Here is a 23822-nt window from a genome sequence, read left to right on the forward strand (position 1 = left end):
GGCTAGCCAGCATGTGTCCATCAGACGGAAGAGTTGTATTAACTCCTCTCCCTTTCCTTATGCCAGGACCCACAGGTGATAAGCACTGAGGTGACCATAAATTGACATTTTTCTAGTAAGTCTACCTTGCCATCAGGTTTACAAAACACTGCTCTAAATACATCTACTGACCCCCAAAAATAGGACATGATTGCCTGAGGCAAAGCTACCATAAACTTTTGCCTTTGAAACTAATTTATACCCACTGTGGGCGTTTAACTTACTCATAAGTTTTTACTTTAAATCTTCAACTCATTCTCAGACTGGAATGCAAAACGCATCAATAAACCTTTCTTGGCATTTTCCATACTAACTTTTTATGTACAAAACACATGGTGATTTGTTTTTGTTCCCTGAACACAATGTATAGAAATTCCCTGAATAACAAAAAGAAAAGCATTTTGTTATCTTCACTGGACAGCTAACGAGAATCCTTCGGGAAGCTGCTCTCTGCACATTAGAGCCTGTTGGTCAGCGCACTCCCTGTGGAAGGCTCGTGGAAGACATCTATCTGTACAGCAGCCAGGGGCTCTGCAGCCAGAGCTGACTGAATACAGTACAAGTGTACTGAAATAGAAACAGGAGTCTGTGGGAAGGCCCGGGATTAGCCACCCAGGCATTCGGTAAGTACAGTACAGAAGCTAACAGCTCACAATTTACAAGTACATTTTAAAAGCTCTAGAACACCACACCAGTTAGCTAAGGAACTATGAGTCTTCCAATTGTAAACTGATAAATTCCTGAATGCACTTTTTATACTGCATTTCAGTATGATTGTTAGTAGAATATTGACCTGGCTGTCCATAAAGTCCTTCGGATTCCCGCATTTCCTCATTCATTCTTGCTAAGCGTAACCTGGAAGGGAAGAAGACGAGCTCTTAGAGGCAGTCGCACAAGTACTCGTGGACAAATGAGCAGATACACAAGCATTAGTACATGTGGGCAGGCACTGGTTCAACTATTCCCGTACTGGCGTCTTTACTGACAGAGAACTCTGGGTGCTGGACCAGCACCTGCAGAACAAAAACAACTGCATCTCGCCTGCCCTCCTATGATCCTCATGAGCGAATAGTGAGTGACCCATATTTAGCCGTGTGCCTACAAGACTTTAGGTTGCCTCCTCTGGACTTCAGGATTCCTGGCTGCTACAGCAACCTGATGAGCGATTGCTTCTACGGTGGGGAGCACAAGCCTGCTGTTCACTGGCTTACCCTGAGTGAGAGAGTCTCCGGCACGTGGGAAACCTGCTCCTTCTAAATATTGGGAATATATTTTGATATACAAGTACTGTAGTGAATAGCTAAGGATTACTAAAATTTTCCTAAGGTCACCATACTGGTCATACACTCTTTGGAGGTTACTAACCCTCAAAATGGAAGACAGGTAACACTGGATTAAAAAACAAGCATTTCTTCTTTTTCTGAAAACAAAACTCTGCTACATGGAAGGTGTTCTCTGTGGTGCCTGCCTGGCCCTAGAGGCTACCACGCCATCTGCAGCCTTGCCAGAGCCCTTGCGCTCTCTTCTGAAAGCTCCATCTGGCGACAACAGCGTCTGCCACTGGCCTTTCCCTTCACCTCCTCTAGTAACCGTGTGAACTAATGATGGCTCCTACGTATTCCCCTGCTACGTAGATTCTCTGAAAAGGCTCTTGACTACTTGGCTTCAATTATCAACTTAATATGGGCCAGAGTTATCTGGGGGAATCTCAAATCAGAGGTTGTCTGGATCAGACTGGCCTGCGTACATGTTTGTGGGCATTTTCTTGATTGCCAATCAATACAGGCAGCAACAACCTTCACAGTAACAATAACTCCTCCCTGATGGGAGTCTCATTGGCTAGAGGTTAGGTGAAGAGGAACATCACAAGTCCAAATCTCTCAATGTAAGCTTAAAGCAGCCACAGGGTTCTCTGAACTGAGAGCGTCATGGACGCATGTTTCTACTCAAGACCAGAGGGATCACCAAGCCTGTTTCCTTTAGCCCAGAATGGAATGATCACATGACTTAAAACCTGCTTCCATTAGCCTCAGGAAATGAAGTACAGCTGACAATATCTCATTTCTAGGTTCTAAGTATAACACACTACTTTGATCTAACATTGCAAGCCAACTGAAAATCACCAGACTCTCCATTAGATCACGGTAAAAATAATTCAAATATTGAAAAAGATGCATTTTGTGTTAAAAATAATCATGTGCCCATGTGAACAATTTGTTTAAAAGACTGCTGTCCCTCCAGCTTAATGAGCCTCTCTTTCTAAAAGCAAGGGAGTCTAATTACCCATTGCTCCACCCATCCCAAGCCCAGCTCTGTACTCTAAAGAGAGCAGTGGGGGCAATCATGGCTCTGCAGGGCAGCAGAAGTGGCTGAGAGTCCAGCATTAGAGCAGACACTCGGTGCGAAGTTCTAGCTTTAACAGTTATTAATTCCCTGAACTGTCGGAGCTGAGCCTCCTTGCCTTGAGAGTGAGGGTGCTAAGAAAACCGCCTGTCAGAGTTCCTGTGAGGAACAAAGGAGCCTGTGTGTTTAGAGGGCGTGCACACCCAGTGTACCCCGCAGAGCAGCACAGACAGAACAGGGAGCTGAAAGCTCCCAGAGCTTGGTGTAATGGTGTACGCCTTTAATCTCAAGCACTTGGGAGGCAGAGACAGGAGGATCCCTGTATTTCAAGGCCAGCCTGGCCAACATACTGAGCTCTAGGACGACCCTCGCATGTACATGAACAAGCAACAGGTAGCACAGGAAGTAGGTAGAAGGGGACACTTACAGCGTTACTATGTCAGCATTGGCTGCTTCCACAGCTATACTCAGAGGGTCCTTCCCCTCTTCATCAGTGGCATGTTGATTGGCACCTCGCTTTAGGAATAAACATACCTGCCTGTTTAAAGAAACAGCATTTCTCAGACAGTATGAAGATGAAAAAGATCCATTTCACCTCCAAAACTAAAATGTTCTACCTAACTTAAACAATACTGTTAGAAAATTCTTAAAGCATCCTACAACAGTCAATGAAAGACTTTGATAATAAAAAATGAGTGAAATCTTTACAAACCCCAAATATACTGCTTAGTTCATCTCTGTACACTAGCCATACTGGTTAGTTATAAGTATATACTAGCTATTATGGTTAGCTTATAAATGTACACTAGCTATACTGGTTAGTTACATCTGTACACTAGCTAACTGGTTAGTTAGTTTATAACTATACTAGCTATACTGGCTAGTTATAACTATATACTAGCTATACTGGTTAGTTGTATCTGTACACCAACTATACTGGTTAATTACATCTGTATACTAACTATACTAGTTAGTTACATGTATACACTAGCTATACTGGTTAGTTTATAACTATGCATTAACTATACTGGTTAGTTGTATCTGTACACTAGCTCTACTGGTTAGTTATATCTGTAGACTAGCTATACTAGTTAGTTACATGTATACACTAGCTATACTGGTTAGTTTATAACTATGCATTAACTATACTGGTTAGTTGTATCTGTACATTAACTACAGTTGTTAGTTATTATTGTCAACTTGACATAAACTAGAGTCCTGGAATGTGGGAACCTTGGTTGAAACGTCGCCTCTCTCAGACTGGCCCTGGTTGTTGACTGACATGGAGGAGGCCCGCCTCCTGTGGATGACACTACCATAGGCAGGTAGGCCTGGCCACAGGAGAAGAAAGCAGCTGAGGGCTTGCTTTAAGAACGCACAATGCTCGTACATCCAGCCCCAGGGGACCTGACACTGTCAGCCTCCTCAGACACTGCCTGGTGCACACACACCCACACACAGACATACAGTAATTAAAAATAAACTAGCTGATTAAGCCGGTAAGCAGCAGTCCTCAGCGGTCTCTGCTTCAGTTCCTACGTCCACATTCCTCCTCAAGTTCCTTCCCTGCTTTCCCTCCATAACAAACTGTGAATGGAAGAAAGAGCTAAACGAACCCTTTCCTGGCCCACAGCACTTATGGTCATGCTGTTTATCACCACAGCAAGCGAGAACGCAGATCGTGGTCTCCCTTTTGAATGAGAACCTGTAACTTTCAGATTTCACCATGACATAAGAATACACTCTTTTGACAAATTCCATATAATAACCTTAACTTGAGAAAAAATAAAAACGTATTTTGATGTAGTTCTAAAGATGAGAGCTTCCTGCCTATCTAAGTGCTACTGCGTACCCTGTGTGTCCTAAGACGGTGGCGTGGTGCAGCGGTCCCCGCCCTTGGACATCTCTTTGGTTCACATTAGCACCATTCTGCAACAGGAACTCACATGTCACCAAAGAGCCCTTGAAGGGAAGAAGATGACAGTGTATAAATGCAAACAAGAAAGAGCACATCTGTATGTAAGTAGCAGAGAAATAAGTTAGACTTGTTTCTTCCAAGAACTAATTAATACAAAATTGTTTACAGTTTCAAGTCCAGCAAAACACACTACTCCCCGGCATCATCAGAATTCTCTTCCAACTTCCCCTCCCAGGTCAGAAACAACCACATGATGCTTGGGATTCACTAGTGAGAGAATCCTTTATTTCTAACCCCTTTAGAACAGTAACATTAATGAAGCTTTGTTTAGAATTTATGCTATTTTCTACTTTGCCAGATCAATGAAAACTTCAATGCATTAATTCATACCCTTCATGCAGCCTAAATACATTAATTCACACCCCTGATATAGACTGAATGCATTAATTCACACCCCTGATATAGACTGAATGCATTAATTCACACCCCTGATATAGACTGAATGCATTAATTCATACCCCTGATATAGACTGAATGTATTGATTCACACCCCTAATACAGCCTGAATGCATTAATCCATACCCCTAATACAGCCTGAATGCATTAATCCATACCCCTAATACAGCCTGAATGCATTGATTCACACCCCTGATACAGCCTGAATGCATTAATCCATACCCCTAATACAGCCTGAATGCATTGATTCACACCCCTAATACAGCCTGAATGCATTAATTCACAGCCCTGATACAGCCTGAATGCATTAATCCATACCCCTGATACAGCCTGAATGCATTAATTCACAGCCCTGATACAGCCTGAATGCATTAATCCATACCCCTAATACAGCCTGAATGAGTGGCGTTGCTTGGTTTTCATCTGAATTAGCCCAGTTCACATCTGCACCATGAGCCAAAGCTTCGGCCATTTTGGGAAGGTTTTTTTCATACGAAGCCCTATAAAGCTGAAGTCCTGGATTAAGATGTTTAGAGTCGAGAAACACAGAAGATTCTTGCCTTTCTCCTTCTGGAAAGCAAAGCACAAATACAGTAATAAGAATGTGCTCACCCCACAGGATGCTAATAGCGTAACAAGCACAGAGAGAGCTTTCGAGAAGGAAGGGTTCTGCGGAGTGAACGACAGTGACTGGAAAGCAAAGTGAAGATGAACTCAGAGATAACTTCAGGACAGTAAGTGACTAGGATTCCGGGGAGAGAGAGAGAGAGAGAGAGAGAGGGGGAGAGAGAGAGAGCGCGTGCGTGTGTGTGCCTCTGTGTGTGTGTGCGCGCGTGTGCGTGTGCTGCTCAATTTTGAAAGAGAACTCTTCAGCTCATGATGTCAACATTGTGACATAAGAAATGATGAATGGTTATTCATCTGTACCAATGAGCATATGAGAGATTCATTATTTCTTACAGACTAATCATTATAGTGTTATCTACACTCTGAAGTCACAATTAATTAGACTTGAAACTGGACATGTAGGAGAAATTTTATTACATTTAGTGTCCTTGTTTCAGGGCGGATAGATGTGAGTGTGGAGGCCATCGGACAACCACTGGGAGTTGGCTCTCTCCTTCCACCAAGTGGGTCTCTGGCTTGAACTCAGGTCACAAGGACTGGCAGCAGGGACCTTTGCCTGCCGAGCCATCTCACCAGTACATTTTTAAGTATTTGAGAAATTCTTAATGCCTGCTGTGTTCTATTAGGGACTGCTGTGAAATATAATTCCAGACACAGTTCCTCTTATAATTAGCAATGCTGCAGGAAATGTTGTGACATTTCTACACATGTAACTCCTTCCCCTGTGTTTTATGTTGCCTGGTGCCATTAATATCTCAGAAATTTTCCTTTAGTAGGTCTAAATCTTATAGTAAAAGTTTGGGAAAGGACAATAAAAACACTGGAGAAGTTGATGTAGGAAAATATAATAGCAGAGTTGTTCTTCAAATGAATACAAGAGAAGACAAACCCAGTCCTCTCAACTAAACAAATGTCGCCTTTTGTCATCTGACGGGAGGCAGAGTGGTGGTCAGGGACTGAGATTCTGATGGCCAGGAGAGGCCAGTTACAGAGGTAAGGAGACTGGGTGATGGGAACACCAATACTCCCACAGGCCACAACTCATGCATCAGCCACATTCTAATACATCAACTACGCTTCCTCCCCTCCCCAACAGGAAGGTGGACAGCACGGAGGAACGACCCCGGATATCGACCTCTGGCCCTCGTGTGAGCACACAGAGGCAAACACACCGTAGAAGAACTGACATTTGCCACATGCATCTGATGACAAACTCCACCAATCAACACGGGCTTTCACCAGGACTCACCGGGCTCGTATAAGCTATTGGCTGACACGGTGGAAGGTAAAGACTCCCGTCCATCATCAGAGCACTGCTGGATCCCACTGTCATTACTTTTGACTGTGTTTAAAAAAGAAAAAAAAAAGGCTAGAGATTAAAGTTCCCGTCACTTAGGAAAACGTCTCCCACAAGCAGCAAGTTACAAAATGAGCTGGTAAATGGAAACATGGACTAATCGCCACCAGCAACGAACTTACTACAAGCCTAATCCTTTGGTAACTTAGCTAATTGGAACATAAAGACGTCACAAGGCCTGAAAAGAAACCAACTTTCAGAGTTCTAACACATCTCATTACCCCACAAATGCTGGGAGTAGCGAGGCGCTTAATTTACTGAATGACTGTGGTGATGTCCTGAGACAATGGCAACATTAGAGAAATGGCCACACCGCACAATGACCACTAGCACAGACTGGGAATGCTCCACGACAGTACTTACTACTACGCAGTTTTGAAGAAGTATCAAAGTAGGAGAAGAGTGAATCTAGCTCATCAGGACAGAACAGAGACTCCCGCCTGGCCTCGTCGCTATTTACAGCAGCCACTGGGGACATGCAAGTTAGCAAAGCACAAAGCAGGCCGTAAGAAGGGGGGGCAGGAAAAAACGTTACTGGGGAAGTGTAGGGAGAACATAGGAGGGAAAACAGTGGTTAACCAGATACCCAGGCTTTAGGCGTAATCAACTTATAATCCCATCTCCCCTGGCTATGAAGCAGCTGTACTCTGCAGAGCACAGACTGTACCTAGTAATTCAAACCGGGACTATCTCAGGTGACAGTCTTAAAGACAAAGAAATCCAGTTTTCCCTTAGAAAGCACAGAAAGAAACAGGCCGCTAGTATTTGTAAAAAAAAAAAACAAAACAAAACAAAACAAAAAAAAAAAAAAAAAAAAAAAAAAAAACAGAAAACCCTACAATGGCCATAACCATGAGATTTAAAAAGTGGTTTCAGCTCAGGGTAATATCACAGGTAAAATACCTGGGGTGTGGACAGACACTCTGGTGTGGCTCAGCCTCTGGTCCTCACAGCTCTTGGAGATGATCCTTTTCTCCTGCTCGGAAGGTGACAGCAATGTAGAGTATTTATCCACGAATTTCCGCTCCACATATTTTGCTCTGATATATGCCTCCTTCTCCTGTCTGGGAAACAGAAGAGAGACAAAATGTTCTATTTAGCCCCTACTTCTACATGTAGGACTAAAAGTCTCATTTCACAGTCAGTCTGCCTTTCTCGTCTTCAGAAGCTGCACAGAGTGTGTGATTAACACTTGCTGAACTAAGTCAAATCATGCAAAACAATTCACAGTAGATGGTAGAAACTTTATCTTTGAGAAATTAATGAACAGACTACTTGTATGGGGGTGTGTGCACGCTTGTGTGTGCACATGTGTGTAAGCTGGCACATAAGAGCCCAGAGTTCAACCCCAGGCACCGTCTTCAATCACTAGCTTTTTTTTTTTTTTTTTTTTTTGATATGGCCTTTCATTGAACCTGGAACTGTCTAAGCCATTGAGATTAGCTGGCAGGCAAGCCCAGCAGATCCAACTGCCTCCCCAGCACTGGGATTACAGGCAAGCTCTGACATGCCGCCATGCCTTTAACATAAGTGCTAAGGAACCACACCAAAGCCTGGGCCTGAGGAGTGCTTCCTCTTAAATGCCTACCACTGACAGAACTCGGAACCACCCGAATGGCAAAGAGCTTTGAGGTTCCTGTGTAGAGTGATTTTATGATTCGTTGTCACCTGAAGACTACAAATGATTGACTGCCCAGAAGGCACATGGATCGAATGAGCACACTGCAGACAGACAGTCACATGGAAACAGAGTGATGACTTCTAAACACTCCGCCACAAGGTTTGAAGTCACACGGGATTTCTGACTATTGAGGAAACAGCACATTAAGATAATCATACCTTTGTCCTGGCTGTGGTTTCTTTACTCCCATTTTTTCCAGTTTAGCTTCATAAACACGATTTATAACATCGTTCCCCAGTTCACACATAAGCTATTTGGCAGGAAAAAAAAAGCACAAGCTAAATATTCAAACTCCTACAAATAAGTTAAACTTTTAAATTCCTTTAAGAGGGAACGACTAATTCCTCTTTACAGACTGCAACTGTGCATTCCACAGGGGAAGGTTAAAGTTAAAATGAGCCAAAGGCCAAAGTTTGTTAAATAGTTCTTCATCAGAATACTGTAACTCCTATAACAGATAGCATCCATTCATCCATCCATCCATCCATCCATCCATCCATCCATCCAGCCAGCCAGCCAGCCAGTCAGCCAGCCAGCCATCCATCCAGTCAGCCATCCATCCAGCCAGCCATCCATCCATCCATCCATCCATCCATCCATCCATCCATGCACCATCCATCCATCCATCCATCCAGCCATCCATCCATCTAGCCAGCCAGCCAGCCAGCAGCCAGCCAGCCCAGCCATGCATCCAGCCATGCATCCAGCCATGCATCCAGCCATCTATCCAGCCATGCATCCAGCCATTCATCCAGCCATCCATCCATCCATCCATCCATCCATCCATCCATCCATCCATGCATCCAGCCAGCCAGCCATCCATCCAGCCATCCATCCATCCATCCATCCATCCATCCATCCATCCAGCCAGCCAGCCAGCCAGCCAGCCAGCCAGCCATCCATCCAGCCAGCCAGCCAGCCATCCATCCATCCATCCATCCATCCATCCATCCATCCATCCATCCATCCAGCCAGCCAGCCAGCCAGCCAGCCAGCCAGCCAGCCATCCATCCATCCATCCATCCAGCCAGCCAGCCAGCCAGCCAGCCAGCCATCCATTCATCCAGCCAGCCAGCCAGCCAGCGAGCAAGAGAGCCCACACCTCTGGAGGCACCTGCACTTGTGTGCACATCCACACAGAGACTCAAACACATACACATAATTAAAAACAGTAACAGTAAACCTCTCAATTAAGCCACATTTATCACCTGTCTACCTATATGTCACTGTGTATCACAGACTACTGACTGCTATGCCCATGCTCGGACAGGATGTCGGACAGTAGAGCATCACACGCAGGTAGGTGAAGGTTAGGTACTGCCAACTCAAGGACAGTGAATTAAAATGAGGCGGGTTTTAAGACGTCCCTCACTCCTACTTTATAGGAATATTAAGATTTACCTGACGGAGTTCGCTGACCTTGCTTACACACTCACTAGGGATTTGAGTCCCACCACCCAGCAACCACTCACTCCTTGTGCACTGCTACAGAGCTCTTCAGACTCTTCCCCCGGGCCATCTCCTTCTCTACTTCAGTCTTGACTTCCCCACTGTTAGCTCATCTCAGGGACATGAGATCTACCATCACCCGTGAAATGTTTTCATGCAAATATTTATCTCACCTTTAAGAGCTCAGGCTCCCAAGTGTCTAAAGTTAAAGATCTCACTTTCGAAAAATGAACCCCGAGACTCCTACATAGGAAACAAGATAGCATTATTCTTAATATGAAATGATTAAGCCACTCTTTGTGCATTTACCCCCACACACAGATGGCACTCACATATAAATATGGATGGACCCTCTGGTCATTAATGAATGAACCAAAGTCATCAAAAACATGTTACAAACTAAAATTACCCACTGTATAAAATGTGCAACTATAAACTAATAAATTAGGGAACTATAAACTAATAAATTAGGGAACTGGGAAAAAGGCCCACTAACAAAAAACAGCAACAACAAAAGTACCCACAATAATTTGCAACAAGTATTTAAGCCAAAGGAACGCTCCACTTTGAACCCACCGATGAATCCCAGAGCACTCAATACACAAGGTAATGCCCAGGTTGATGCTGGCCCAGCGGGGGTCTGCGAGACCACAGTCGCAGCAGCTGGTGTTGCCAGGGATACACTGCACACGCTGCAGGGCACTTTCTCCTTTCAGTAATTTCTCTTTAGACTCACTTCCAGAATCTAGGCTTCCTGTCGATGGAGACGATTTCTTATCCAGTTTCTAAAAGAATTAACAGTTATTTGGTCTTTTATTGCTTTTTGTAAATGACCGTAAGAACTTGCTGCATGTTTTATACTATAAACAAAAGCTTCTAGCCCATAAATTAAGCATCTATTTCCACAGGCATTATTCTAGGCACTAGAGACACAGAGGTTTTATGAACAGACTTCCCCAAGGAGGGGGAAATACACACATTTACAGTTGGGTGATGACTGACAGTGAACACATGAACAAGACATGAGGGCAGAGAGAGGGAAAGGCAGGGTGGGAGACGTTCTATTATTAAGACCCAATAATAAGCTATAATCTCGGCACTTGGCAGGCTGAGGCAGGACGATCATAAGCTGAGCCGTCGCTGCCCAGGACAGCCCTCTCAAAAGAATGGAGCAAGTAAAAGGAAGAGAGTACTCTATGCCACAGTCCCCCAGAGTGTTAACTACAAGCAAGTTACTCTAATTACCACAGTTAATAAATAGAAGAATTATGCTATGACACAGTAAAACGCTATAAAATGTATCATTTCATAGTGAACCAAAAACAAAACACGATATGCAGAAAACTAATTTTCGTAAGTACACACCAATAATAAAGACTCTTTAATAAGCAATGGGCTTCACGCAATAATCACCAGTCAGATGTCAAGATGTAGCTCTTGATTTTGAGCACCTAAAGGTACAGTCTGAAGACTTCATGCTTAGAACCGCCCCACCGTGTACAAGCCAGTATGCTAGCCAGAATCACTGCAGACAGAATTTGATTGTCTTTTCTGAAAACAACACAGCATTAGGGAGGCTGAGCAAACATGTAATATGGGGATGTGGAATTCCCGAGGCGTGAGAGGGGAGAAAGGAGAGCACCCACTTCAAGAACACAGCCTTGTGCAGGCCGCTGGACCCTACACAGGGTCCACACACCTGCTTGCCTGCGTGGGACACACGTGAGTCGATTTCAGACACAAAAACAATGGCAATAATGGATTATGACACGCTGAATAAAAGAAAAGAACACAGGAACGCAGCTAAAAATTTGTCACAAATTCAAATTCAACTGGGCAAGGAACAGAATATTTACAATTTCAAAGTACTTCCCCCACAAAATACCTATTCCCCATAGGTCAGAAGAGCCTCACAATGGAAAGATGGGACAGATAAAACTATGTGCCACTTCAAAGGGTGGCCTGAGAACACAGTGTTTACATACAATGTTCTTCCCAAATATGTAAACCCAGCTAAATAATGAGTCTGTGATTTTTCAAAACTTTTGAGGTCAAAGGTCAGACTAACCCTGAAGCCCTAACTACACCCAACTGAGGGAGTCGTGAGGACTACCACACAGTTTTGCTGTAAAGAGCATTACTGAGGCAATCCTTAAACACGATGTTTTTGGGGACTGAACGGTGGAGACGGATCAAGGACGACGTCTCCACTGTGATGTCTGTACCACAACTGTGCAAGAGATCTCATCCTAGGCTCGTGCAAAGTGCTAGCAACTTACTCTCAAGCAGTGAAGGGGAAGGAGTTATCTGTACTGTGTGCGGAAATTCTACACATTTGAGATTTCAAAATTTTTTAAAATACATCTGGTTATCAGAAGATGCTTGAAATGTAAAATTAACTAACAGAATTATCATCTATGGAAAAGGTACCAGTATTTAAAGCATATTGGTTCATTCCCAATTTCTTTGCTAATGTTTCTGTTCCCAATAAGAGAGGCTGAGAGCTAAAAAAAGCATGCTTGCTCTGGAAGCAGAGACGTCCCAGGGTTCTCTCCCTAACCCCAGGCCAGTAAGGGACTATCTCTCACATAACTAAGAACGAATGGAAACTCTTTCTCTAAAGGAGAAATCAGCTGGGAGGTCAAAGGCAGGAGACAAATGCACACACGTTCAGTGCTAAGAGCCCAGCATCCACTTCTCCCAGCCCATTCCTTGTGCCTGTGGAAGAGATCGGGGAATTTTCCTTTGGGAAAGGCGCTTTTGCTCAACACATAGTCCAAATTAAAAAACCTTATATTCAACAAAATCTTAGCTATGTGTTCAGGGTGCACTCTCAACTTACAACAATTAGCACATTACAAGAAAGCCAAGAAAAACCTCTTATAAAACAATTCTTAATCTAGTTGTTTACAGGATTACCTAAGAAAAAGGTTTTTTGTTTGTTCGTTTGTTTGTTTTTTAATTCATGACTCAGGATACCTCCCTACGAGTCAGGGGGGCCTGGAGGCACAAATACCACAGGCTGTGGCCACTGCTCTTGTTTACCCACGGTAACTAGAGGGTTGCTGAAGACACCACTCGCTTTGGATGCAGAACAGAGAGATTAGCCTCCAATTGACCAGGAGCCTCTCTCCTTGCGGGTCGCCTTACAGAAATCCAGAAGCTGCTGAGGAGAGAGGAGACATCACTAGCCTCATCCAGCCCTGGACCCTGCATGCTAACAACACCGACCTGATAGAAAGATGTACCCACAGGTACAGTAGTGCCGTCATGGTTTGGGGTCCACCAACTCCTTTCTGTAGGAATCTCAGGGCTGTTCCACAGAAGGGATTTTGTGCTTGGTCAGGAACCTATAACATGGGAGTTCATAGGCCGTAGGGGGAGACCATCCTTACTGTACTGCTAAATGGCCGACCGTCAAACTACTCTAAAGGTTTATGCTTGGACTCATGTTTTGTGCTACTCTCAACTTGGTTCGCTAAGTTTCCTTTTGCACAGAGCAGGGGTTAATGCAGAGACTCACAACTGATCAGGTGCAGAATATAAACAACTTTGAGCGCTCAACTGTGGATGGCTCATCTGATTCAACCTCCCACCATCCAAGGCTCAGGGGAGAAGGGAGGGCTGAGATAATATCAGAGCTGGCAGACGGGGAGGAGAGCTGCGAAACCCTCAGATTTGGACGGCACATGGTCACTGAAAGCATCACAAGGTCAAGCCAATCAAAGTCCTCCCGTGGATGACAGGTGAGACCACGAGGTCCCACCCCTTCCAGAGGACCTACTGGCAGGCGACGGTTGCTGAGGGAACCTCCCTCCTGTGAGGATGTGGCTCATGGTATGTTGTTGCTCATGCCTCAGGAGGCAGCCGCACACCCACATACTCACGGGCAGTACTAAATGAACTCAGAATGATGAACAACAAAAACGTGAAAAGATGAGAGAGGTGGGAGCGGAGACACTATGGAGGGCTTGAGGAAGTCCTGGCAGGTGAATGTGATTGATGTACATTATAAAAATGTATAGGATTTCTAAAGAACGTGAAAACGATCACTTTCAAAGACAAAGTAAATAAACACCATTTTAGGCATGGATGGTACTTAGCAAATGAGAAGTGAAGGTTCAGTACTACCACCATGAGAAAATAACAGAGTCAAGAAACAATGATCAAAAAGGAATTCTTGAAAATTAAATAGGTTCCAGCAGAATGGCAACATGCAAGGAAAAACAATGACACCAGTTCAGAAATTCCAGAGAGAGAGTTGGAGGAAAGAAATAGGAAAGATGGGTAATAAGAAAAGCGGCCCTGAAAACTAAAAACCAAAAGAGCAGAAGAAACAACGTAACGCTATGTCTCCCTCGGCTCCACCCCTGGTAAGGACAGGGTTTCTCTATGTAGAGCAGGCTGTCCTGGAACTCTCTCTCTCTCTTTCTGTGTAGACCAGGCTAGCCTTGAACTCACGGAGATCTGCATGCCTCTGTCTTCCGAGAGCTGGGACTAAAGGAGCACCGCCCAGCCATAAAGCTGTTTCTTTTTTTTTTTCCCCCCCAGAGCTAGGGACCGAACCCAGGGCCTTGCGCTTCCTAGGCAAGCGCTCTACCACTGAGCTAAATCCCCAACCCCCATAAAGCTGTTTTTTAAGAATAACTGTTTCCAACCTAAGAATTTTATACCTAGCCAAACTACCAAACAAATGTAAAGATGAAAACTCTCTGCTCTGGAGAATGTGAAATCACAAATGCCTCACTTTCTGGAAACTACTGAAGGAAGTCCTCAAGCTTTTAATTCAATAAGGAGAAACATGTGGGTCAACAGAAAGAAAGGAACATTAAAAAAATGACTGTGTAAGAAAGCTGCAGGGTAATAGCTATACTACGCTGAAAGTTTGGGGGTACCTGGCCCAGAGATGATTCAGGTAATAGAAAACACTGAGGGCCTCTTCACTAACGTGTCTTTTTGCCAATGTTCTCATCATCTGTCCAGGTAAGCTGTAGACTGAAGAAATTCCTTCTCTGAGAATGATCAGAACAGTGGTTTTCAACCTGTGGGTCGCAACCTCTTTGGGAGTTGAATGACCCTTTCACAGGTCACCTGAGACTATCAAAAAACATGGATATTTACATTATGATCCATAACAGTAACAAAATTACAGTTAAGTAGCAGCAAAGACAATTTTAAGGTTAGGGGTCACAACTACACAAGGAACTGTATTAAAGGGTCACAGCATTAGGAAAGTTGAGAACCACTAGCTTAAAACAAATTGTTCCATCAATGCCTGCTTAGGAAGTTTCTAGTTTGATCTGCTGGGAGCCCCAGGTTTGCCCACAATAACCTTTAAACACTCCTGTTAGCTATCTGTCACTAAGCATATGCCTTAGCCCAAACCTAATGACCCAAGAATGGGTCCATTCCTCAAGGCTTTTCTTCATGGACAACAGGGCTTTTCCTTTTTTTTTTTTTTTTTTTTTTTTTAACTTTTATTTAGTATTGATTTAAAACTAAACTCACAAAGTACTCACTATTGACCAAAAGAAAATCAAAATATTCAGGAGAAAAACCGCTAGCATGGGAACACTTTATTTCAATCTGGAATACACACTCAAATATTACAATAAAGATATATCTAGATACCAACAGAGAACAGTAGGTAAGGGCTGGAGATGCAGTTCAGGTAGAAGAGTGCTTGTCTAGCATGCACAAGCACTCGATCTCAAACACAGCCTGAAATCCAGTGTGGAAGTGAACGCCTGTAATCCCAGCCTTCAGGAGGCACAAACAGGAGGGTCACAAGTTCAATGTCACCTTCACTACACAGTGAGTCCCACGTCAGCCTGTGCTACATGAACAATCAAGAAAGGAAGAATAAAAGAGAGGATGTAAGAAATGGGAAAAGTGGGGTTGGGGATTTAGCTCAGTGGTACAGCGCTTGCCTAGTAAGCGCAAGGCCCTGGGTTCGGTTCTCAGCTCCGAAAAAAAGAAAAAAAAAAAAAAAAGAAATGGGAAAAGTGAGTAGGGAAAGGAGGGGCACACAGAAAGATAAACAAACAGAACTGAAATCTAAAAACATCTCCATTTATAAAATCATGTTCTCTTAAAAGGGATGCCATAGCCATACATTACAAGTGAGATCTAAAACACTCACGACGCCTCTACTAACCTCTGATTCATCGCCTTTCTCTCTGTAAGCAGTTGCAATACTGGTCTGAACAGCCTTAATCCAGGCCTGGCGAAGCTTTTCGGAATCTGCCTGGAGCATGCAACTTCTAAAAGGAAACAGCATCATTTTGTCAGACAATAAATCACAAGGGGAAATCCGCACGCTTCTCTCACTATGTGTACTGGTGTCTGTGAATGTAAGCCTGTGCACCACTGTGTATGGACATCCCTGAAGGCCGGAAGACGGTGTAGACCCCAGGCCTGCAGTCACCGACAGGTGTGCCACCACCGTGTGTTCTGGACGTGAACTCTGGTCCTTGGGAAGAGCGGCTCGTGCTCTTAACCCATGAGCCAGCTCTCGAGCTGCCCCGTAATAATTTTTAGCAAAAAGTCACTTAGTTGAAAGAAGGGTTTCAACGTTCATCTATCTTTTAGGCAAGTATGATTGTGACAAAATCAAGGTATAAATAAAAACATTACCTCTTAAAAACAAATTACCTATCCCAAAACTTAAACATTATAAATGATCCGAATGCAGTGGCACACCTGGACCTCTGCGTCTCAGGGCTGGAGTGCTGGGTTCCAGGCCTGCCTGGGCTATGACAGAGCAGACTGGACTGTGTAAGGAAACGCTGGCAAAGGGTGTGTGTGCATACACATGTGCTACGCATGTGAGTGTGTATGTGTATATGTAAGTGTATGTGTTCTCTCACATTTTCTCCCCGTCTCTCCCCACAAACGTAAGCAGAACATTCCTTTTAAAAAATGGGTATAAATCCCATTTGTCATATGCTCTCAATTCAACATAATATCACAAAAGTTTCCCATGGACCAGGCTTGGTGCTACAGACTTGTAATCCCAGCTACTCAAGAGGCTGACACAGGAGAATGACAAGTTCAGGTCTTGCTATCCATCAGGATATAAACGGTAAAACTTACCAGTTTAAAAGGGCACATAAATGATGCTTACAGAGGGGCAGAGCTCAGTACTCGGTGCCTGCCTAACAGCTCACAGCCCACTGAGTAAATAAGTAAACCCTGCAGGTTTCAAAGAAGACGACTCACGAAGAAAAGCCGGATAAACACGGATAGAACATCTGTATTTGCTACTGGAAGTCATGTTCAAAACATTAATTCTATTGCACTGAAACTGTAAATCGGGTTTCTCACAGAAACATAAAAAGTTCTCAAATTCTTGCCAACGTCTTACTTTGTGGGGGAGACGACCTCAAAGCAGAACCGCCGCTCGATGTCTTCGCAGTGCTTCACTGTGCAGAGCCTGAGGTCTTCCACCACCACAGTGGGGCTGTCCTGCAGCAAAGAGACGGACCCAGGGTCACCAGCTCAGCCTTCTGCACCACCGGCAGCAACCACAAACTTCAAGCACAGTCCCGGAGACGGACTCTAAAGGATCTCCATTTTATTCTCCCGTCGCTGTGCAGAGGTTATGCAGCTAAGGGAGGCGACTCCACATCATTCGGTTAATCTGTCTTATCAAAATCTGTATGTAAATTGTGTGCAATCATTTACAGAAGGGACCGGCCTGCAGCGGGCACGTGTAAGTACTCAGGCCTCTCCTTGTCCGTCCTCTGCCCACTCATGCCCACTACACCACAAGCTACTTCCTCTCCCAAGGAGAAACCTTCCATGAAACCTGTGTTCAACAGCCCAGAGAGAAACAAGATATTGATACAGTCTTCTTAAAATTCTTACAAGAAAGATAAAAGATTTTATCGTTTTCTAATTAAAATACCAGTACAAAAATCAGAAGAAAGCACCCAGGGCAACTTGAGCCTGTGCTTACTGCAGCCATCTCACAAGTGGGTGCCTGCCACCTCACAAGTGCTGGGTACCTGCCGTCTCACAAGTGGTGGGTACCCACCACCTCACAAGTGCTGGGTACCCGCCGTCTCACAAGTGCTGGGTACCCGCTGTCTCTGGCTCAGACCACGGCTCCAAGGCTAACTATGCAAAGCAAGCTAGCAGTAACAAATGTGCCATCTCAGTGTCCAGCATTCTTACAAGCCGTCCTGGTACAGCTCTCCAGTACATAAAATCCCTTCCTTGGAGTAAGGCTCCAGCAAACACAAACACAAGCACAGCAGTAACAGAGTGCAGGGTTCCCGTTTACCTTATTAACATATGTATTTTGATTTATGTCACTTTAAGGTGTTCTATACTGTCACCACCTGACCTTAGATAATGTGTACGAAAGACTTACTGTCTGCAGCCTCAGAATAGTACCATAGGACATCAGGTTACCCCTGCCGCAGGACTAACCAATGGAATTAGTAAAATAAAGGGAATAATCTTGCTACACAAAACATCTCCAGTCTAGGAATTAAAATTTCACATTGGAGCGGGGAAGACGGCTCAGTGGCTAAGGGCGCAGCCCTTGCAGCAGACAGGTTTGGTTCTCACAGCCCCCAGCTACCCATTCAATTCCAGCAGACCTGATGCCTGCCCTCTTCTGACCTCCACAGGAACTGCACGCGAGTGTGCAAATCTACACTCAAGACACACAAATACATGTCATAATTCAGAATAAAAATAAAGTCCTAATGAAAAGGGGTGGAGAGATATCGCAGCAGTTAGGGGCACGAGCTGCTCCTTCGGAGGACCCAGGTTTGATTACCAGCATCTGTAAATCCAGTTTTAGGGGATCGGAGGGCCACTTCTGGCCTTTGTGGACACTGTATACATGATACATAGACATACATGAAGGCAAAATACTCCTACACATTCAAAGAAGTAAAAAGAAAAAAAATGTTTGAAAAGAATTCATGATTGGAGAACTAAAAAAAATGGCTCCACCTGGAAGGGCACTGAGTGCACTGAGGACCAGGGCCGGCTCACGGCATCACATCAGGCGCCCCACAACCATCTGTGACGCCCAGTCAGGTCTCTGTGAGCACCTGCATGCACATGCAGAGATACATACGTACACATAATTAAAACATGACAATGACACACACAGGGCTCGGTGACGCAGGCCTTAGTCCTACATTCTGGAGGCAGAGGCTGCCAGATCTCTGAATGAGGCCGGGCCAGCATAGACAGTGAGTTCCAGGCCTGCCAGGGGTGCAGAGGCAGACTGTGCCTTAAAATAATAATCTGGTGCCTCTGGGGGAAACTGCAGCCGCACGTACAAACCTGCAGTCAGACACACGTGTACACACAGATGAAAATGAATCTTTTTTGAAAAAAGAATTTAGAATTCAAATCACTATGAAAGTTCGAGGGTCACCAGCTCCCACTCCACTTGTAATATAAACCCAAACATAAAACCAGAAAGCAGTCACTTCAAGAGTTTTGCATGTGGATATTTATGGACTTCAGTGTTCACAGAAACAAAGAGCTAAAACCAGAACTCACCAGCTTTCTGCTTTACTGCTTAACAAAGCACCTACCTTAAACTTTTTCTGGTAAACCAGCTGATTGTTCTGTATGGAGAACCAGCGTCTAGACAGAGAGGAGACAGTGAAGATCACACACGTGCGGTTGGTTACTCTGAGCTGGGGACGTTTGGAGAACCACTGTGCTGTCACGACTGAGGTGTCTAACTACTGAAAGCTCGGAATACACATCTTAACCTCACGGGTTAGGGAGGTGGACTCGCTGTTTGGGTTCATTTTATGTCATAACTTTATATCATCACAAAAGCTTCTATTTTTCCCTGCTAAGACCATAAAACTGTCTTTAAGGTTCAAACATGATAGTTTTATTTTTGAGGTGTTCAAAATAATTACAATCTTTTTCCTCAAATATCAACATTGATGATATAGAAAACAGCACTGTGAATAAAATGACCAATTATAAAAGTAAAACATTAAGATAAATGGTAATTTACTTTCAAACCTTCAGAAGTTCAGCAAATGTTTGACTTGATCAGCAAAACGAGAGACTAATACTTTGAACTCTATCAAAGAGGAGATGATCACAAACTTCATTTCAAAATACTTCTCAGGAAAGTAATGTCACCACATACAATCCTCCCAACTGCCTAATGCCTCTCCTCATTGCTATAAAGTTATTTGGAAAACAATTTGCTCACTATGTTCTTTAGGAAAAAAGCTAGGCAACGTAAGCCATAGCCACTAACTCAGTAAAGTAATAAAGGGAACTAAAGACATACCAGATAAAACCAGTCAAAAGCCATTCACAAAGGAAGCGAACTTCTCACCAAGCACGGAAAGTGAACAGTATCTGAGCAGTTATTTTTAAATTAGTTTCATATGAGATGATTTTTAATTAGTTATTAATCTATTAGCAGACAGAGATTCTACCTTTTCATTGATACTAATACAAATTACTAGAAATTGTATTTTGGTGTTTTGATTTTCTATTTTAAAACTTTGGTCATTTCTCCAAAGCTGAGAGACCAGAAGACGCCTCGGTGGTTTTTCGGCCTTGTACGGGGCGGGGGTAGGTTTTCTTGCCACTTGAAGACACAACAAACCTTTTTCATCGAATGAGAGTTTTGTTAAATAAGCATCTAAATAAAACAAGGTAGGGTGCGGATGAATGCAAATCAACAGACCAGAAAAGGGAGAACTTCCAGGGTCGTGCTCGGGGGTAGGCAGGGTTAGAGACGTTAGAGAAACTCCTACACAGAGCGGATGGCGCAGCCTGGCACATGGATAACGTGCAATGGAAACGATCTCTCCATCTGATCCAGTCCTGTCCTTAGAGCCCACTGAGGAAGGTGACCTACATCAGTAACACCTGCGCATCACAGGAGGCCTCTTACACAGTTTGGGGAAACTACTTTTATTGAACAATGGGATGATGTCACATCATCATGTAAACTTTTCATGCTTCTGAGGGCCACAAAATTATTTTTTCTTTTAACCTTGTCCATATTAGGGCAGTATTTCCTAGAAATAGGAATAATAATAATAATAATAATAATAATAATAATAATAATAATAGTAATAGTAATAATCTAGATTAAACTGTCTCTGTTCCATCAGGAACTATCCCTTCAATTATTAACCTTGTGGAACATGTGTATTTCTGAAGTTCAGTTTCTCTGACATTTATGTGCTTCTGGGTAACATTCTTGTAGCATCGGGTTTTGTAACATACTTAGAAAAGACAATACAAAGTTCTCTTCATTTGTGACCTCCTTAAAGAAAACATACTATACCCGGAAGGGAAGAATGGAATTACAAAGCTGTATCTGTCTGACACAATCCTCCTTCGACCACCACTAAAAACACACATCTGACATCAACCAGAACTCTAGTTAGGTACATACAGGGCATTCAGTTTATGTGACATACATGTAATGTAGGTATCTGGGCAGTGTAGGCATGTGCTCTGGTGTGCATGCACATGTATGCACATGCACATGGAGTCCAGAGGACAACCCTGGGAGACTGCCCAACTTCTTTGAGACAGTGTCTCTCATGTTCACAAACTGGGCTACACCTGCTGGCCACCGAGCCCTGGGATCTATACATCTCTCCCTTTCAGTGCTGGGATTATGAGCACAGGCCAAACGTGGCATCCGCATGTGAGTTGTAGGAGATCAAATTCAGGTGTCATATTTGCAAAGCAAGTATTTTACTGACTGAGCTTCTCTCTAACCCCTGGAATAGAGGTTTTAATTGTTCTATAAAATAATCCTAGTGACTCTAATATTGCTAAGAAAGAAAAAGTGTGGTGAAAGGCTCACAGCCTATGAATTACACACACACGAACACTTAGCACCTGAAGCACTTAGTATAGAAAATTTTACTACAAAACATGCGACCAGCGATCAGAGACCAGTTATGGGAATCACCTTGCTGTCATAGTGCACCGTCCTCAAGACCAAAACGGGAAGCATAAAGTGTAAGACAGTCTCTGACTTCCTCTGTAAGAAAGACAGACACATTGTGGATCTATCTCAAACTGAACTAATTTTGTATAATTTAGACCAACATGTTACATTTATTTTTAAAAAATTAAATACTATCACCTACCAAGGAAAACCTCTAGGTGACAAAATCTGCATCAAAGGGAAAAATATATTTGTAAAAGTCAAATATATTTTACCATGTTTGATCTCAATATCAAAAATATCGGTAAGAGTCACAGTTTGGAAGAAGCTTTATAAATGACCTGACATGAATCCCGGGTTCATGTACATACTCAGGTGCCTGACAGATAACATGTAATCAGTGCACAGGCCAATGCACTGCACAGGCCAATGCACTGCTTCATCTTCAACTCAATTTGCTGCTTTCACAGGAAGAACGTGATAGAACAAAGAAGACCCAGGCCGTGACAACAAACTCTTTCAACACAATCAGTGGCTACCTCAGGACTCCTCACAGTTTGCTACTCTGTGTTCCTCATAAAAAACAGAAGCCAGCCATAGTGTGTTCCGACCACTGAGGCTGCATCTATGGGGGTAAATGTAAGCACATCAACTGTCTGTTCCCAGTTCAAATCAACTAAGGACATGGGCCATTAAAAAGTGCAATTCTCTTCCTCAAATAAATACTCATACTTCCTTTCCAATTTAGAGTATGAAGAGATGGTTTTATCCATTGCAAGTAATCCAACTGAACGCAGGTTAATTAGGCACTTTCTCGTGCTTACAGAAGAGACTGGGTAAGAAGAGGAAGGGCAGGAAGCCATTTGGTACCTGATGTGATCGGGCTTTTTCCTGTCATGTGAAAAAATGGGGCAGGGTTAAAACAAAAGGGAAAGGCGTAAAAGAAAGAAAACGCAAATGTGCAAATAAGCAAAGGACCAGCATGGTACAAAAATAAGACAAAACTTAAAGAAACCAGCTTAGCTAATACTCACAATGCGGTCACAAGGACCCACGCGTTCGATTTACTAACATAAAAATATGCAGTTTGTAGTGCTTTGATTCTTAAGAAACGGAAATACTTTGAAAACATCTGAATTATTATATTACTGTTACCTTATACATCTATTTGGTTCTCTACCTCTACGGTCCTGACTAGAAAACACAGAGGGCGTGTGCCACACCTGAGCAAGCTGTGCCTGGGGTAAGAGGAAGATCTCTACACGCTTATCACAGAAGCCCTAGGCAGAGACAGACGTTTTGGAAGGAAAGCAGGGTTATTAATTAAGAATTTCAATGCCCACCCATCTTCATCAAATGATAACAGAGACTCTAAGGCCACAGATAAATATGATTCTCTGATTGCTTTTAGGGGAGGGTGGGGAGCAGGAAGATGGAGGCAGGCCTTGGGCTACACAGTCCAGGCTAACCTTGCCCCCCACAATTCTCCTACCTCCCCACCCCAGGAGCTGGGGCCACTCACCTTTGGTGCGTGCACACTCTTCGCACTCTTACCCACGTCGGCACTATCCAGAACATTCTGCTTTAAACTCTATGTGATGCATTTTTTGCACTGAACCGTATTTTCTGGGCCAGCAAAGGAGTCTGCTTCCTTATTAGCCTTTCTACCTTAGTGCTAAACTATGTTTAAATTATTTTCCTTGTTATTCTTTTCCAAATTCATTATGAAAAGCAAAAAAGAGAAACATAGATTCCACTGTTTAAAACCTGAATCGGGGTTGGGATTTAGCTCAGCGGTAGAGCGCTTGCCTAGGGCGCAAGGCCCAAGGTTGGTCCCCAGCTCTGAAAAAAGAAAAAAAAAAAAACCTGAATCGGCACTGCCATACCAGAAAAAATTACTTAATAAAAAGCTCAGTGTGCCAGACATTGTGGTTCCTGACTTTAATCCCAGCATTCAGAAGGCAGAGGCAGGAGGATTTCTGAATTTAAGGCCATCCTGGTCTCCCGGTCTAGAGTGAGTTCCAGGCCA

General features: G+C 43.6%; 1 protein-coding gene across 1 annotated transcript in view; it reads right to left on the bottom strand.

Annotated features, from left to right (window-relative positions):
• Acap2 (ArfGAP with coiled-coil, ankyrin repeat and PH domains 2) overlaps nucleotides 1-23822 on the bottom strand; it is a 107891-nt gene that overhangs the window by 6415 nt on the left and 77654 nt on the right. Inside the window, exons 11-22 of the mRNA XM_032900071.1 lie at nucleotides 19437-19488; nucleotides 17237-17337; nucleotides 16028-16133; nucleotides 10447-10655; nucleotides 10044-10113; nucleotides 8580-8671; nucleotides 7644-7804; nucleotides 6633-6725; nucleotides 5139-5326; nucleotides 4235-4344; nucleotides 2810-2920; nucleotides 833-894 (exon numbers count right to left, since the gene is read on the bottom strand). Of these exons, the coding sequence (XP_032755962.1) occupies nucleotides 833-894; nucleotides 2810-2920; nucleotides 4235-4344; nucleotides 5139-5326; nucleotides 6633-6725; nucleotides 7644-7804; nucleotides 8580-8671; nucleotides 10044-10113; nucleotides 10447-10655; nucleotides 16028-16133; nucleotides 17237-17337; nucleotides 19437-19488 (1355 nt within the window). The remainder of the gene's footprint in view (nucleotides 1-832; nucleotides 895-2809; nucleotides 2921-4234; nucleotides 4345-5138; nucleotides 5327-6632; nucleotides 6726-7643; nucleotides 7805-8579; nucleotides 8672-10043; nucleotides 10114-10446; nucleotides 10656-16027; nucleotides 16134-17236; nucleotides 17338-19436; nucleotides 19489-23822) is intronic.

Source organism: Rattus rattus, chromosome 4 (assembly GCF_011064425.1).
Source record: "Rattus rattus isolate New Zealand chromosome 4, Rrattus_CSIRO_v1, whole genome shotgun sequence".
Taxonomy (NCBI): domain Eukaryota; kingdom Metazoa; phylum Chordata; class Mammalia; order Rodentia; family Muridae; genus Rattus; species Rattus rattus.